General features: G+C 45.4%; 1 protein-coding gene across 4 annotated transcripts in view; it reads right to left on the bottom strand.

The window, feature by feature from the left end:
- The window catches only part of APLP2 (amyloid beta precursor like protein 2), a 191,174-nt gene that overhangs the window by 71,316 nt on the left and 102,126 nt on the right, over window positions 1-17,732 (bottom strand). For all 4 annotated transcript variants that reach the window (XM_068240380.1, XM_068240381.1, XM_068240382.1 and 1 more), the window contains exon 2: window positions 11,266-11,439. In XM_068240380.1, coding sequence (XP_068096481.1) covers window positions 11,266-11,439 — 174 coding nt within the window. The remainder of the gene's footprint in view (window positions 1-11,265; window positions 11,440-17,732) is intronic.

The raw sequence follows: 17,732 nt of genomic DNA, 5'->3' as shown, positions 1-17,732 counted from the left end.
ATGTCTGACCGGGATTCGATTTGATTCAATTTGCCATTGTTTTGCAATGGCAAATGGCAAATTGAATCGAATCCCGATCGGACATGTCAGATTGAATCAAATCAATGAATCGAATAGGACAAAAAATTGTGGGTCTTTAGGTCCGTATATGTGTACAAACCATTCTTAAGATGGCCACACACCATACAATTTTCATGCAATCTGACTACAATTTTTATAAAATCTTACCAACATCCATGTAGTATAACAGCACTTGGTGATTTATTGTACAGCCAGATTGCATGAAAATTGTATGGTGTGTGGCCACCTTTAAGCTCTGTCTACACGGAGCGATGTTCCTTATCAATCGAGCCGCTGATGCGGCTCGATTGATGAGATCCTTCAGGTCCGATTTTGCCGCCGCCGATTCCCTGCTCGTTCCCCACGAGGGGACAATGGCAGGGAATCGAGCGGAAGATAAGCGGAGCGGCGCGGGGGCGGATCGAATCCGACGCACGCACGGGCATGCGGAAGAGGCGACCTGGCGGCTAATCGAGCAGCCGGATCGCCTCGTGTAGACGGGGCTTAAGTAATTTGTCCAACTAACAGAAGTTCAAACAACGTTTGATCAGTCATTTAATCTAGTCCATTGTTCTATCCATCCCATTGTCCATCATCAATTTGGTTAAACGACATGTAAATTAGCATATCAGCCGCTCTGTTGGTCAGTGTGTACATGACCTCTGAACGACTTGTTGTTTACACTCCAAGTAGCTCGGACGACAAGTTGTTCAAAAATGTTGGAGGTGCATACGCACCTTTACAGCCATCTGCGATAATAATTTAGGATCCTTTTCCATTGCTACTTGCGCTTCCGTCTGCAATCGCGCAAGAAGCAATTTCCACTGGCTGCCGTTTGCGCTGTAGATGTCGGGAACAGAGAGCAATGAGAATTGCATGCGCCGGTGATTGCATTCGGCGAAAAATTTGACATGGACTAGTGGAAATAAGCACCACAATTTAAATGTAAATGGCTTAGTCCATTTCGGCAGGTCTGGTGTGCCTGTGAATTCCATGTACACTCTATACAAAAGTGTCTCCTCTATGTCCACATGGAGCAAAACCAACAACTCTTAGTGATGAAAAAAAAACAAACAATTCCACTAGTTAAATGTTCCGTACTTTGTTGTGCATGTATTTGCATACGATTTTTCATCCTCATTCCCCCAACGAAAATGTGCATCGTCATTCTCTTCAATGTCTCTTCAATGTCTCTTCAATCGCATTCAGTCTTCTTCTAGACTCTAGTTGTGATTATCAATCCCCTCTTACTTTGTCTGCAGTAGACAGTGGGATGTGGGGGGATGGGTGGAAAAACAAGGGGTGGGGGGAGAGCGCACTCAGGTTGTCATTCAATAAAAATGACCAGTCGGCCGTGGAATATTCTCACCTGGATCTGTGGCTGACTGTCCCATACGGGGTGGCCAGCAGAAAGGCTTTGTCCCACTTGGACCGGGGACCAAGTCTTGGCAGAAGTCCTCCTCCACAAGGCGTGCAGACTATAGCCTCCTTCAGAGCTGTAGTAGCAGGCCGCTGCTCTGGTATATTTTCCACCTAGCCTGAGTGCTGTGATGCCGTTATAGGCGGCTGCACTGTCAGGCAGTCGTGGGTGGGTTAGGAAATGTGGGTTGGCCATTTTTATTGAATGACAACCTGAGTGCGCTCTCCCCCCACCCCTTGTTTTTCCTCCCATCCCCCACATCCCACTGTCTACTGCAGATTATATACCACCTAAAGTGGCACCCAAGAGAGCAGCACCATCTGATGACAACTACACAGACGTGCACAGTATTGTCAAGATCGCCCCCTCTGTCCAACACAGGGGTTTAGGCTCCTTTCCTCTTCACTTCCTTTTTGTCAGCCTCTAGAATCTAGAGGCTGACAAAACAGAAGTGGTAGGTGATAACCGCAACATTCATGCAAGCAGTGCTCTTCAAAAGAAATGGTTTAGGGCAGAACGACGGTAGCTAGTTTAACCACCTTAGCAGTAATGACGAGCTCTGCTCGTTCATTACCGCCACAGTGGATTTCTCCGGCCCCTGCGGGCTTATTTTTGATCATTTTTTTTCATACACGCTAGCTGCGTGTAGAGTCTGATCGCTGCCGCTCCGTGGCGATTTGCCACTAGCGACGGCATAAGGGAGCCCCCCCCCGCCCAGACCCCTTGCACAGCCTGGCCAATCAGTGCCAGGCTGCGCTATGGGGCTGGATCGGACACCCCCGACGCCATGACATGGATGATGTCATCCCGAATGTTGACATGGCGACGAGGGAAGCCAAGCAGAAAATACAATACAATACAATATACAATAACATTTCTATAGCGCTTTTCTCCCATAGGACTCAAAGCGCTTAGGCTCTCTCAGATTCAGTAATTGGTAGTAGGATGAAGTATTCACACAACAAAAGTTATAATTCTGCAAATGCCAAACTGAACAGGTGGGTTTTCAGTCTGGATTTAAACATGGCCAAGGATGGAGCTGTCCTGATCTGTTGAGGTAGGGAGTTCCAAAACGCAGGGGCAGCATGACAGAAGGCTCTGGGACCAAAAGTTTCCAAGTGGACTCTGGGTATGACTAGATTATTAGAACCTGTGGATCTGAGAATGCGGGGATTGCTACGCAGCTGCAACATGTCTTTCATGTATCCAGGGCCCAGATTATTCAGGGATTTAATTACACCAGAAAGGAAATGTGTGCATCAACCAAGTGAACCTGACAAATCTGGCTTTGCAAATTTGGCCTATTGGCTAATCACGAGACATTGCTCATGCAAATATGCATTTGCTTTCGCATGCCTAAATATGCAGGGTCAAAAACCAAAACCGCAAAGCAATCGCCCTGCGGGAATTAGTTCATGCTACATTAGCACTATCCAGGGGCACCACGAGGAGGCTTCCCAATGCTTCAGGGATTTAAATGTCAGTAGGTCGATCTTGAATAGGACCCTCCATTCTATAGGTAGCCAGTGAAGGGAGTGCAGGACTGGCGTTATGTGGCAGTGACGGGGTTGGTTGGTTAGCAGTCTGGCAGCAGTACTCTGTATCAGCTGTAGGCGGTACAAGACCTTTTTTGGAAGGCCAGTGTAGAGAGCATTACAGTAGTCCAGTCGGGATGTGATGAAGGCATGGACTAAGGTTGGCAGATCTTCTGGGGGGATGAGGTGCTTGATTTTTGCAATGTTCTTCATGTGAAAATAGGATGATTTCACCACAGCAGAGATTTGAGTTCTGAAGTTTAAATTCCCATCAATTAGAACTCCCAGGCTACGCACATGATCAGAGCTGCGTAGATCCGTGCCTCCTATTCCCAGTGATGAAGACTGCAAGTTAAGTTGTTTTGTTATCATGCTCTGCCCTCCAATCAGAAGGACTTCAGTTTTGTCTGCATTTAGTTTCAGCCAGTTGTCATTCATCCATTGCTGTAGTTCACGTAAGCAGGCGTTTATAGTTAGAGTTGGGTCTGTCACACCAGGCTTGAAGGAAAGATATAGTTGGGCGTCATCTGCAGTGGTATGTCAGGCCATGTTTTTGGATTAGTTTTCCAAGCGGTAACATGTAAATTGTGAAAAGCAGGGGAGAGAGGATTGAGCCCTAGGGCACCCCATACTTAAGTGATACAGGGGTGGACAGGAAGGGCCCCATAGACACTTTGTGGGTTCTGCCACTCAAGAAGGATTGGAACCACTGAAGAACTATACCATCAATGCCGCAGTATTCCTGTAGCCTGTTTATCAAGATGTCATGGTCAACTGTATCAAAGGCTGCAGAAAGGTCTAGCAGTATGAGGATCGAGCACTCTCCTCTGTCTCTTGCCATGAGCAGGTGGTTGCATATTTGGATGAGGGCAGTTTCAGTGCTGTGGTGTTTCCTGAAGCCAGACTGGAATGGGTCATAACTGTTTTGTAGGATTTTGGCGTCTAGCTGGAGGTAAACAGCTTTTTCAATTAGCTTGCCCAGAAAGGGGAGGTTAGAGACAGGTCTGTAGCTGGTCATTGCATCTGGGTCCAGGGAGGGTTTTTTGAGGAGAGGCCTGATTATTGCTTCCTTCAGTAAAGCAGGAAATATCCCTGATTGTAAGGAACAGTTAACAACTTTGAGGAATACCGGTACGAACAGGTCGGGGCAGTTCAACATGAACTGTGTTGGGCCAGGATCCAGGTCACATGTAGTTAGGCGGAGGTGAAGGAGGATGCTTGATGTGACTTCATCAATTTCTTTGAAGTTTGACCAAGGTGTTACTTTGTCTCTGCTAATGGTCTTCGGCGCTATATTAGGCTCAGATGCTGTAAGTTGGATGGCGGTCCTTATAGCGGAGACTTTGTGAAGAAATGGGCAAATTGGTCACAGAGGTCCTTTGAAGACTGGATATTAAGTTTTTGACATGCCGGGTTGCAGAGTTTTTCCACTGTGCGGAACAGTTGGGCTGGTTTGTTAACTGCATTTGCAATCTCTTGTGATAGAAAGGATGATTTTTTTCCCGCGATTACCTTTTGGAAGTTCTTCAAGTGGAGGATTAAGGCATGTTTGTCTTCTGGGGACTGAGATTTGCGCCACAGTCTCTCAAGTTTTCGGCCTTGTCTTTTCAGCTCTTTTATAGCGTTATCAAACCACTGTGCATGATGGTGTGGAGTAAGATATTTGGTGCGCAGAGGAGCAATGGTCTCAAAGGTGTAGGACACACATTTTTTGTATTTAAACACCAGAGTATCAGGGTCCAAGCTGGAGTCAGTCAATTCATCAAAGCTAAGGTTATCTCGGATATGTTGAGGTGTTAGCCCTTTTAAGCGGCGGTATTTTATTTGATTCTTGACCTGGTGTTTGACAGCTGGTATGGAGAGGAAGAAGTGGATAGTGTGATGGTCTGACCAGGCAACAGGATTAATTTCCACATTGGCTATTGACAGCCCAGTATGGAATATAAGGTCCAGAGTGTGACCTTTCCTGTGAGTAGCAGAGCTGATTGATTGGAGGAAGCCCAGTTCATGTAAGGCACGAGGTAGCTCTATTCCAAATTGTGAAGAGGAGTCATCCACCCATGTATTGAAATCTCCAAGAACAATCCATCTGGGGTGTTCCAGTGTTAGGTTGCATAGGAGATCTACAAGTTCCTTAAGGAAGTCTGAGTATTTTTCTGGTGGGCGGTAGATCAGCAATATGTTAATGTTTTTCTCAGCTGAAAGTTGCACCCCCAAGCATTCAAACGAGTTGGTAGGTCCTACAGTAAGTGGTCTGATTTTCAGAGCTGATCTAAAGCAAAGTGTAACCCCCTCCACCCCTGCGTTCTTTCCTGTTGGAGTATATCACGGAATAGTTTGTTGGCACGGCGGCCTCCAGGGTGGGGCCAAATGGTTCAGAAAGCCAGGTTTCAGTCAGGCAGGCCAGATCAGAAGACTGTTAGATCATGTATGATTGCTGTATTGTTGTTTATTGATCTGACGTTGCAGAGGACAGCCTTGATGGGGCTACCCTGGGAGCTAGGGTCTGAGATTGAGGGCTCCAGGACAGAACAGTCTCCAGATGTGCTGTCATCTCTGCTGGATTGTGCTGGAGCTATTAGGCCCCGTTCAGACTGCAGAACGCGGACCGCAACGCATGCGGACCGCAACGCGTACGAACGCACGCCATCCGCGTTCGTATGCGTTGCGTGGCTGATCCCATCACTGAAAAGTGAATGGGACAGCCATGCGTTTTTACAAAAAATGCGTGCAGCATGCGTTTCCGGACCGCACAGGTCCGGAACGCATGCAGTGTGAACATCAGACATTGCACTCTATGCAATGTCTGATGTCGTGCGTGTCGGCCACCTGCACGCGTTTCCAAAACGCGGCTGGAAACGCGTGCAGTGTGAACGGGGCCTTAAGGTTGTTGCCTGGGTGTACTCTGTAGATTTTGTCACAGTTATTTTGGTTCTGCAGTGAAGAACGTCTTTTCCCACGTCCTCTGGATCCTCTTGTTGTCTTTCTGAGGATTCCAACAGACTTAAGTAGAATTATTGTTGATTTGTCAATTGGATAAATATTTCTTGGTTGGTATACAGCTAGAAGTCTCTCTGCTGAATATTGATGTTTACACATTAGGATGGACAAGAGACAGCTCAGGGCTTCTGCTAAGAAAGGACCTATTTAGAGTCAAGGTGTGAACTTTCTCAGCTGTGGCTGGTAGCCTGCAGAGATCAAAGGGCCTCTATAGACTGAATTGTCCTTACACAGAGATGTATAGATGGACAGCATGGATTTGAAAACACAGTCCTTTGTTTAGGAGTTTGAAGATATAATATAGAATATATGTAGAAAAATATAGTCTATTGAGCATAGATGCTGTAGATAATCGATGAAAGTTACTCACAGGGTGGGAGAGGGTGGGCACAAAGAGGCAGAAAGTCTTTAATGTCTCAGGTCAATTCCAAGGAGGGTGTGCAGTGTCCAGCAGTGTGTGATCCCAAGGAAGATCCAATCCAGCTTAAATCTTTGCCATCCCAAGTAATCCAGGTGTTCTGAAAGGTTATAGGTGTTGCTGGAGAAGTGATACATTAGAATCCACTGAAATTTCGGTCCAGTCTTTCCATTAAGAGGTTTAAAGTAGCAGAAATTAGATGTAATGTCTGGAGCAGCCTTAGAGAGCAGAAGCACCAGTCTGGGCGCGCTCAGTTTAACAACAACGGGATTTTCTGCTTGCTATAAAAGCCGGCGGCGATCGAACTAGATGGGCAGATGCGCCCTCTAGAGGTGAATCATGTGGCTAACTTTCAGTTAGCTACAATGATTCACAAAAAAAAAAATTGAAAAACTGTCTGCACGCCACCCTGGCGATTTTAATGTAAAAAGATCAAAATGTGGATGGCATCACAATCGGTAACAGAAAAGTTCAAAAACTGCCACCGCAATTATTCAGGACATCATCAAATGTCAAACTTAATTTTGCCTTTTTAAAAAGAAATAATATCTCTACCAAAGAGGAACTTCAGCCTAAACAAACCTACTGTCATTAAGTTACATTAGTTATGTTAATTAAAATAGATGGGTAATAAAATCTCCTACCCACCCGGTTTTAAAAGAACAGGCAAATGTTTGTGATTTCATGGGGGCAGCCATCTTTTTGGTTGAAAGGAGGTGACAGGGAGCATGAGACACAGTTCCAACTGTCCTGATAATCTCTCCCCCCCCCCCCCCCAGCTGCACGCACTAGGCTTCAAATCTCAAATTTACAACACAAAAATTTGTGCCAAAACAGCAGAACAAGAACATCATCAGAAATCCCATCACGCTTTGCACAGCTTCAGGGGAAAAATGCCGGGCAGTTTTCTTCTGTGCAGCTAAAAATGAGGCTTGGGTAAGAAAAACAAAGTTCTGATGCTGTGAAGCAGTTAAAGAAAAAGCAAGCTTTTTCAGTGCTACCGAGTAGATTTTTAGTCTGGAGGTTCACTTTACTGTTACTTTAAAACACTGTTCAACTCTTCAATCTAAGCTCAGTCTGACTTGAAATGCTTTTTTTGGGTGTATGTAGGTGGCAAAGGTGCAGAGTCGGACTGGGACACTGGGGGCCCACCAGAGAAATTTCAGCCTGGGGCCCATGCGCCCCATGATTTGCCGCACACATACCCTACTTCAGTGGTCTCCATAACAGCATCACCTAGTTGCATAGTGGTCCCCCTCCCTCCCCTATACAGTCCCTTTTACTCTGTTTAGTGCTGCAGAAGATGTCAATGCTCTATAAATACATAATCATAATAATATGTAAGGACATTAGACTATAACTATGGTAGGATTAGATTGTGAGCTCATCTGAGGACAGTCAGAGACATGACTATGTACTCTTTACAGTGCTGCAGAAGATGTCAGTGTTATATAAGTATATAATAATATGGTAGGACATTAGACTATGACTATGGTAGGAATAGATTGTAAGCTCCTCTAAGGACAGTCAGTGACATGACTATGTACTCTGTAAAGTGCTGCAGAAGGTGTCAGTAATATATAATTAGATAATAATATGGTAGGACATTAGACAGCAGTGTTCTCCCCACGCTCTTTTAGGCGGGTGCTCCATCCGGCTAGTTTTGGTGAGCACCCGGCTGTTATCAGCTCACCTCCCCCTATGCTGTAAGCAGAGTTGCGCACAGAAGCATCGGCTCTGCATTCTCTCATCTTGCCCCACCCGGCTACTTTTTTCTGCCACCCGGCTGGAAATAATTTCTGGGGAGAACACTGGACAGGCTATGGTAGGGATTAGATTGTGAGCTTCTCTGAGGACAGTCAGTGACATGATTATGTACTATGTACAGTGCTGCAGGAGATGTCAGTGCTATATAAATACATACAGTAATAATAATAATATGGTAGGCCATTAGACTGACTATGGTAGGATTATATTGTGAGCTTCTCTGAGGACAGTCAGAGACATGACTATGTACCCTGTAAAGTGCTTCAGAAGATGTCAGTGCTACATAAATACATAATAATATGGTAGGGTATTAGACTATTATAGTAGGATAAGAGTGTGAGCTCCTTTGAGTACAGTCAATGTACTTTGTAAAGTGCTGCAGAAGACTTTCTTTTCAGGCAAAGCCAGAGTTCACAAAGGAACATTAAAATATCAGTTAGACTCTTCACTGAGGTTAAAAGCAGCATCTGAGAAGCTAAAAAAATGAGCTCTTCTTACCCGGTGCTTCCTCCAGCCCCTGGCAGCCAATATGTCGCTCGCTGCAGTTCCGGTGTTCTGGGATATGCTCTGTTTCAGAGGCCGACCACGCCAGGTCGGCCTCTACTGCGCCTGCGCAGAACAATCCAGACCATGTGGGCGTGACTGACAGCAGCACTCGCACAGGCGCAGTAGGGGACCATTTGGCATCTGAAATGGAGCGGATCCCGAGACACTGGAATTGCGGCGAAGCACACATAGGCTGTCAGGGGCTGGAGGAAGCCTGGGGTAAGTAGAGTTCATTTTTTTTAGCTGCTTGGATGCTTCCTTTAAAGAAGTCATCAGGTAAAGTAAATGACAGCCCATTTACTTACCTGGGGCTTCCTCCAGCCCCTAACACCTGACTTTCCCACGCTGACAGCTCCATTCTCTTCCACCGGCCCTGGGTCCCTTGCACGGTGCAGAGGACAAGCCAGAGGTCGTCCTTACTGCACCTGCGTGAACGTGGGCTTGATTCACAGTGACCCTTTACGCAGGTGCAGTAAGGACCACCTCGGGGTCGTCCTCTGCACCGTGCGAGGACCCCGGGCCAGTGGCAGAGAATGGAGCTGTCAGCATGGCACAGTCAGGTACAAGGGGCTGGAGGAAGCCCCAGGTAAGTAAATGGGCTGTCATTTACTTTGCCTGATGACTCCTTTAAGCATACATGTGGACCAAAATAGTTCTGGCAATACATCATACAGAACTCACCAGCCTTCTCTTGTCTGTATACAGTGGCCTAGTTGTAATGCAAACTATCTGCATAGATGAGCTCTGCTCTTTTCTCTGCATTCTCTTCCTGCTTGGTCTTCTCTGCTGTCTACAAGTTCATCTTTCCTCTGTCATTCTTTTACCAGTTATTGTTTATATTTTCTGTCCTTTATCTTCCTCCTCCTGTATACATGTGTAATAGCTGTCCTCTCTCTCTGCAATGCTTCAGTTCCTTACACTTTTCCCTCTTCCATTGTCACTGTCCGTTCTTATCTTATCTGCCTCTGCTCTGTCAGGGATATTCCCTCCTTCTCTTCTGGCAGATCACTGTTATCTCCCTCACGATCTCCTTCTTCACAGCCCAGTATCAGCTCCTGTGCTCCTCGGAACACCCAGCCAGCCAGCTCTCTCACATCTCTTTGAAAATCCCCTCACTGCAGCTGAGAGCCACCCATCTGTGTGCCTGTGAGTCATGTGACTGTCACATGACTCACTGCTTCCAGGGCCCATCTACTTATATTTCTGTGCCAGCAGCATTTTTCATGATGCGACTGCTGGCCAGGCGAAGTTCCTCCTTAGCCTCCACTAAGCCCCTGCTGGCACAGACACAGGGAGTGCAGAGAGGAGAGGGGCCCACAATGTCACGTGACAGGTGACGTCATAGTGTTTATAAAAGGCCTACCGATCATTACATCGGCACTTCGCTGGGTCAGTACGAGCCTGCAAAGGTGTATTCTAGTAGTGAATGAAAGTAGTTTACATTCACACTAATTACATTTTCAGACACATACCATGAGCTTTCACATACATTACAATATGTATGCCCCCAACATTTTAATACATTTTCATGTAAAACCGCTAACAGCATGCGGAAAAATGCAGTGGGCAGCCAGTGATGTGAATAAGCTCATTGATTAAGATGGACTGCCATTTCTACCATGTTTCCACATTGACCTCCCTGGCGGCATGATTTCTTCCAGATTTTAGGGTCTGAAAGAGTTAAAAAAAAAATTCATTTGTTTTTAGACCCTAAAAGCAAGCAAAAAAACATCACACCCCCAGAGAGCCTGCAGCAGCTCCTGCAACTCCCTAAGATCCAGCACTGCAGTTCTCCCTCTGTCCTCTTGGTGTAACTTTATAGGGATATTGCCAGCTGTCATCATGACGACAGACGGCGATCTCATCAGAGGGACCCAGAGCCTCAGAGGACAGGAAGGAAATGGACTGCCGCCATCTTGATCCCGAGGGAGGTGATTTGTAACACCGCAGCAATGCTCTGCATAGAGATCCCGGCGGCTATCCCGAGTCAGGCTCAGGGTTACCGCTCTGAGCTGCGTTTTTTCTGCCCCGAGCCTGACTTGGGGTTATTGCTAAGGAGGTTAAGTAAAAAAAAACGCACAAACAAAACATATAGTTTGTTGCAATAACAAATCCCTCTGATCATATTTTGATTAGAGCGGGATCTATCTGATGGTTGAATCTGCATAAGCATCTTCAGCTGTTCCATTGTCAATCATCCTTCATGTGGCAATACAGTGAGCAAAAAAGAGACAAGTAAAAACTGCATCCATGATCATGATATTAGCATAGTGCAGGGAGCTGGGGCCTGCCAGTGGTGGACAGATTCACAGGATTCATGCATCAGGGAATTCTGTGTTGTCACACTGCAGTGAAAAATAAAGCCTATTATCTTTCATAACTATGAAATACTTTAATTGCAAAAACATCCTCTTCCCACCCCACCCTTGATTTTATTTCTTCTATTTCTTGATACACGAACATATCTAGTGCCAGAAATGAAAATAGGATACAGAATTAAGAAGTATATAATGACTCACCTCCTGGCAGTACTTTAGAATATCCTCCTTTTCCTTAATGCAGCTTTTACTCCCAGTAGGATCTGGCTCCCATTTGCCATTTTGAACATTGACGTGCATGTTTAATTTCCCACAGAACATGGCCACCTGAGGCTCTGACACTGCAAACCCGGCTGCTGCATTGGCAGCGAGAGCCTGCAAAGAGAAGAAATACATAGAATTAGTTAGGACACTTCTTTAAAAGAAATCAGACAAAAAAACAAAACAAAAACAAAACACAAAATAATGCAGTGTTTAAGTAGTTGATAAATGTACACAAATTACAAATAATTCAAACCCTGACAAATATTCAAATTAAAGCTTCATTAGTAATGATCTTTCTTAAACAAAAATTCTGCCAGGACAAATTGTAGTGTGCTGTAGGGGCAGCAGCGTGATAAGAGTTCTTCATAGCTTTGTACTGCATCAAGCAGTAAAAAAAGGTTGCGACTTCAGCTGCGAGATCGATCTTAACAAGACTTGTGTTCAAATCGTGTCTAATATCTTACACAGAAAACTGGAAAAACAAGTTAATGAGCAATATCTGGAAATTATTTTTTAATTATTTAATTTAACCACTTTCCGACCGCGCACTCATACCGCGCGTCGGCAAAGTGGCAGTTGCAGGACCAGCGACGCACTATTGCGTCGCCAGCTGCAGGCTGATTAATCAGGAAGCAGCCGCTCGCGCGAGCGGCTGCTTCCTGTCAATTCACGGCGGGGAGCTCCGTGAATAGCCTGCGGGCCGCCGATCGCGGCTCGCAGGCTAAATGTAAACACAAGCGGAAATAATCCGCTTTGTTTACATTGTACGGCGCTGCCGTAAGGCAGATCGGCGATCCCCGGCCAATCAGCGGCCGGGGATCGCCGCCATGTGACAGGGGACAGCCTGTCACTGGCTGCACAGGACGGATAGCGTCCTGTGCAGCCCCAATCACCGGGGATGAGCAGATAGGAGAGGGAGGGGGGAATTTCGCCGCGGAGGGGGGAATTTCGCCGCGGAGGGGGTCTTTGAGGTGCCCCCCCCCCCCCGCAACATGCCAGACAGGAGGAGTGATCAGACCCCCCCTGCACTTCATCCCCATAGGGGGGAAAAAAGGGGGGGCGATCTGATCGCTCTGTGTGCCAGCTGATCTGTGCTGGGGGCTGCAGAGCACACCCAGCACAGATCACAAAAAATAACGCTGGTCCTTAAGGGGAGGTAAAGGGTGGGTCCTCAAGTGGTTAATTATTGTTTAACCTCATCTAACACTATCTGGGTAGTGGATGGGCACCATAACGATCTCTTCATCCTGTCCCTTGTGGCAAGTCATATTGGCCTCAATTCACTAAGCTTATCTCCTGTCTTTAATAACTCTTCTAGAGTTGTTACCATAGTGATAAGGCATGTAGTATTCAGGAAACATTTTACCTCAGGCAAACCTAAAGTTAACTGTTCTGTCTTTAGGTTAACTCTTTAATCCTTAAAATAACTAAATTAACTACAGAAGAGGTTACGTAAGGAATGAAGAGAGAAGATAACTCTCTTACTGTGTGGAGGTAAGTTTTCTCTTGCCCTATTATCTCCAGCATGATCTTAGTGAATTGAGGCCAATGTCTGCACCCCATGTAGAGAGAACAGCTGCTTTGTGTGTTCAGAGCAATCAAGGAGTAAGGCCTCATATGCACCAACAAGGTCTGTCACCCACAGGGATCGGAGACAGTTTCACACAATACCAACATCTTTTCAGCCCCAATCGTCCCAAAAACACTGCAGGGTGCCCCCTTGAGCGCATCCTTAGTGGCTGCAGCACTTGAGCACTTTGAGTCCAACAAGAGAAAATCAATTATTATTTTACTATAGTTACTTTTTGGTGATTTTTAAACTGCTAGGTGCTAAAAGGGTATTTTGTATACGGTAAAATCTTTTGAATGAAAACTAAGGAAAAAGTTACATCAATTGCTGTGAGGTCCTCATATTAAGACATTGTAAGCACACTAACACAAGTGAATGCAGTGTTCAGCGTGGATTTGTTAGTTTTGGTGTTTTCGTTTTCTTCACCATTGGAAAATGTATTAGACCACCACATTTTTAAGACATAGCCTTTAAGCTGTTAAAATGGGGGATACTTTTCGGGATTTGTTTTAATTCACTCTGGGAGCGGAAATCTCTTTTGTGTGACCTACATAGCAGCAGTGCCAGTGTATGTTGGCATCCAGAGCACATGTTCCATAAGCCGGGTCACATGAACTCCATTTACAATGCAGTAACATTCTTAATCTCCAGCTCACAGTGACCGATCACAAGAGGAAACTGGAAAGTTACAAGACCAGGGCATAGTGTTTAGCACTTTGCCATACAGCACTGTAGTCCTACCTCCAGAATGAGCTGTGTACATTAGCCTGTACACCTGCTCGGTGTTTAAATGGGTTTCCTCCTAAGCATGCACTTGCAGGTTTTGAGGCCCCTGAGCAAACAGAGAAAGGGAGTAACCCTGATCAACCTACTGGCAGCGGCCATGTAAGATCCAAGTGCTATTCTGGCCTTAATGGCAAGTACAAAATGTGAAGGGTCCACACTCAGCTCTATATCTTTATAAATCAAACATCAAAAAAAGTCTATACATCAGTTACCAGCTGACATTTCAGACCACACCAGTCCTAAATTATAGCCGACTCTATCGTGAGCATGTTTATGTAGGAACATTAGATTGTGAGCTCCTTTGGTTACAAATTTGGGTGGATTTAAGTACTATGCAAAGTGCTGCATGGTATGCTGCCAGAACACGATCCTCAGCATACTTGCAGATCTAGTAGAGCTTTGTGCAGACAGAAAACGAATGTCACCCAGTACAATGGTTCATGCAAAGACACACCTATGTTTGCCCATTGCCTCTTAAGGAATTGCCATTGTGGATTTATTCATCTATTTGCTATTGTGTTTACCTCACAGGGGCTTGCAACCAGAAACCTCAGGCCTATTTGCCACCATCCGCAGGCCAGATCCACCCAAAGCAAACACTAAAGATATTTTTAAGCTTCTGAGAATTGTAGTGTATATAAAGCTTATTATTGTGCTTGCTTTTGCAGAGTAGGGTCAGACGATACAAGAACCACAACTCAAGCTGTATTAGAAGATTTCAGATGTAAAATGACCAGACTAGTTCTAACTGACAGAAACCCTATGATTACTCAGTTAATTGCACTTTTATGAATTGCGTTGAGCAGAAAGAATCTCATACTGTGCAACAAATCCAACCACTTACTATCAAACAGAAAACATACTGCAGTGGGCACAGGTTCACCAAAACTGAACAAACGGAAACATGTAACCTGTCTTGATGACTCTTCATGTATTATTATTATTAATATAGTGCCAACAACTTCCGCAGCACTGTACAGAGTATATTGTCTTGTCACTTAATGCCTAGTACACACCATACAGTTTTCTGCTAGATTTTCTGTAAGATTTTCTGTAATTAGATTATTTTCTGTAAAGTACTGGTAGAGATTGGTCATTATCTCTGATGCATTGTCTTCTGGTTATCGCCTGCTGAGTAGAACAATGCTTAATTGCTAGGCAGACAGATGGTTAGATAGATAATTTCCAACATGTTGGAAATTATCTATCTGGCATACTAAAGGTAGCCATAAACGTATAGATTTGCAGCAGATTCAACCATCAGATAGATTTCTGTCAGATGCCTGTCAAGTCGGAATCTGACAGGAATCTGATGTGTGCCACACACTAGGAACAGATTTCCAACAGATGTCAGAATCGACAATCGATTTCCGATTGATTTGATCGAATCGATCGGTCGATCGACGGCTGAAATCGACCAGTGTATGGGCCCCTTAAAAGGTGGCCATACATTAGAACGATTATGGGCAAATTCGACCAAGAGACAAATTTATCTCTAATCGAATCTGATTAGAGATAAAATTGTCTCTAGTCCAATCTGCCCATACACTACAGGCCGATTCCCGTCCGATTTCAGCATGAAATCATCAGCCGCGTCCGCCCTGCCCCCAAAATGTATAAATGTATGTAGTGTAGTGCATTTATACATTACCTGTCCTGTAGCAGCTTCTGCGCGGTGTCCGTCCATCTCGCCGAGTAACAGCCGCATACACGCTAGCGGCGCATAGCGTGTATGCGGAACTCGGCGAGATGGACGGAAACCGCGTGGAGGCTGACACCAGACAGGTAATGTATAAATGCACTACACTACATACATTTATACATTGCAGCAGCAGGGGTTTCGTCATGTCGTCGTTCGTTCGCAATTCGGCCGCCGTACCGCCGTGCACCCGACCAATCAACTTCGGCCCGAAATTTTCCAGGATGCGCGATCGACCACGCGGCCAATTCCTGTCCCGAAATTGGTCGCTTTGTCGGTCGAGCATGCACTTGGCAGCACCAATTTTCATCCAATTCGATTATAATAATCGAACTGGATGGTCGATTGGTTGGTCAGCTAGTGTATGGCCCCCTTAACAGAAAATCTTACAGAAAATTGTATAGTGTGTACTAGGCATAACTATCCCTCGGAGGGGCTCACAATCTTACCCCTATTCTGCTGAGGAACATGAATAGTAGGCTCAGAATTTGACATCAACAGCTGGAGTCTATGGACCCATACTGCTGAGTATCAACAGTTCTGGCTGCCAGTAGGTTTAGATGTGGTACAATATGAGGAATCTTAGCAGAAATATTCAGCTTACAAATCTGCAAAATAGTACAATGCAATTATAGCGGTAGGAGCCAGAATCTCTTAGGACTGGTATTTAATGGTACTGCTGAAAGAATTGTGGTCTAAAAGAAGAGTATTGACTTTGCAGCATTGCAGCTGGTTGAGGGAAATAAACACAATCCAGAATCTCTATTTTTGCTATGCTATTCTGTACATAAACTTGATATAAGCTTCACTTTCACATTTAAGCATGATGCATTGTCATTTATGTAACTTTCTTAATTATAGTTTCATATTATTACAAATCTTACACAGATATTTATTTCAGGGCTGTGGAGTCGGTACAAAAATCATCCGACCAACTCTGACGCCTCAGTTTTTTGAAACCTCCAACTCCAGGTACCCAAAATGGCTCCGACTCCGACTACTTACCAGAACTAAGGATTTGGTACAAAAATCATCCGACTCCTGACTCCTACTCAGTTTATGAAACCACCTACTCAGACTCCAAATCCAGGTACCCAAAATTGCTCCGACTCCTTGAATCAAACTCCACAGCCCTGATTTATTTTCAACAATGTTGTCTCTCTCATGTGTTACATTTGCAATGCATGCTTGGATATGTAGTCCTTTGATGCAAACACATCTCCCGCCATGCACCACGGCATCTGAGTCTGTCTAGAGAAGATGGATGCATAAAGACGGGGACTATGGAGCAGCCCCCGAAGGTACGTGATGCCTGATATTTTATCTGTTTGTACAAATGGTTACTTAATAGTCCAACTAAACCCAAAATTAAACAAGACAAGTTCCGAAAACAATTTGTAAGTTATAATTATCGCCTTTGTAAATTACTGAAACATTATTGTGTAGTTCTTGCTGCAAGTATGTGGCTATCTACACAGGCTCAGCAATAAGGCCATAGCTTAAATGCCGCATCCCCACGGCAAAACTATCAATTAATACCCCTGAAATCCTGGCACAAAATTCCATGACTGCCCCGGAGATTTCGGGGGTATTAATTGATCGTCCTTCCCCAGGAACGCTGCGTTTCAGCTATGGCCTTATTGCTGCCTAGTAAAAAGAGATAGTTTAGAAAGTCTGAAGCCTAAAACAATGACATGTGGAGATGAGCATAGCATAGGAACAAAGTCCTAGTAAGGGCCCGTTCAGATCACAAATGCGGATGGCCATGCGTGCGGAACGCGTGCGGACCACAACGCGTACGAACGCACGCCATCCACGTTTGTGGGCGTTGCTGATTCCATCACTGAAAAGTGAATGGGACAGCCACGCGTTTTGACAAAATCTGCGTGAAGCATGCGTTCCCGGACCGCACAGGTCCGGAACGCATGCAGTGTGAACATCAGACAGTGCACTCTATGCACTGTCTGATGTCGTGCGTGTTGGCCTCCTGCACGCGTTTCCAAAACGCGGCTGGAAACGCGTGCAGTCTGACCGGGCCCTAAAGGGTTATGCCTCATACATACCATGAGATTTTCTGGCAGATTTCTTACCAGATCGATTATTTCCAGTATGTCCGATCTGATTTGATTGATTTTCCGTTCAGTTCTGTGGAAAATCTCATTGTGTGTATTATGCTGGGCATACACGGATGCAATTATGCGCTGGATCGAGCCGCTGGCGCAATCCCAGCACATCCCTGCCGGCGCCTGGAACGATCCCCGCTCGTCCCCGCGGGCGCTCATCTTCTGCTCGATTCCCCGCTATTGTCTGCCCGCGGGGATCGAGCGGGGAATCTATCCGGTGGGTCAT

Source organism: Hyperolius riggenbachi, chromosome 6 (assembly GCF_040937935.1).
Source record: "Hyperolius riggenbachi isolate aHypRig1 chromosome 6, aHypRig1.pri, whole genome shotgun sequence".
In the NCBI taxonomy this organism is placed as follows: Eukaryota; Metazoa; Chordata; class Amphibia; order Anura; family Hyperoliidae; genus Hyperolius; species Hyperolius riggenbachi.
The sequence above is the reverse complement of the archived record's forward strand: the minus strand, read 5'-3'. Positions and strand labels throughout refer to the sequence as shown.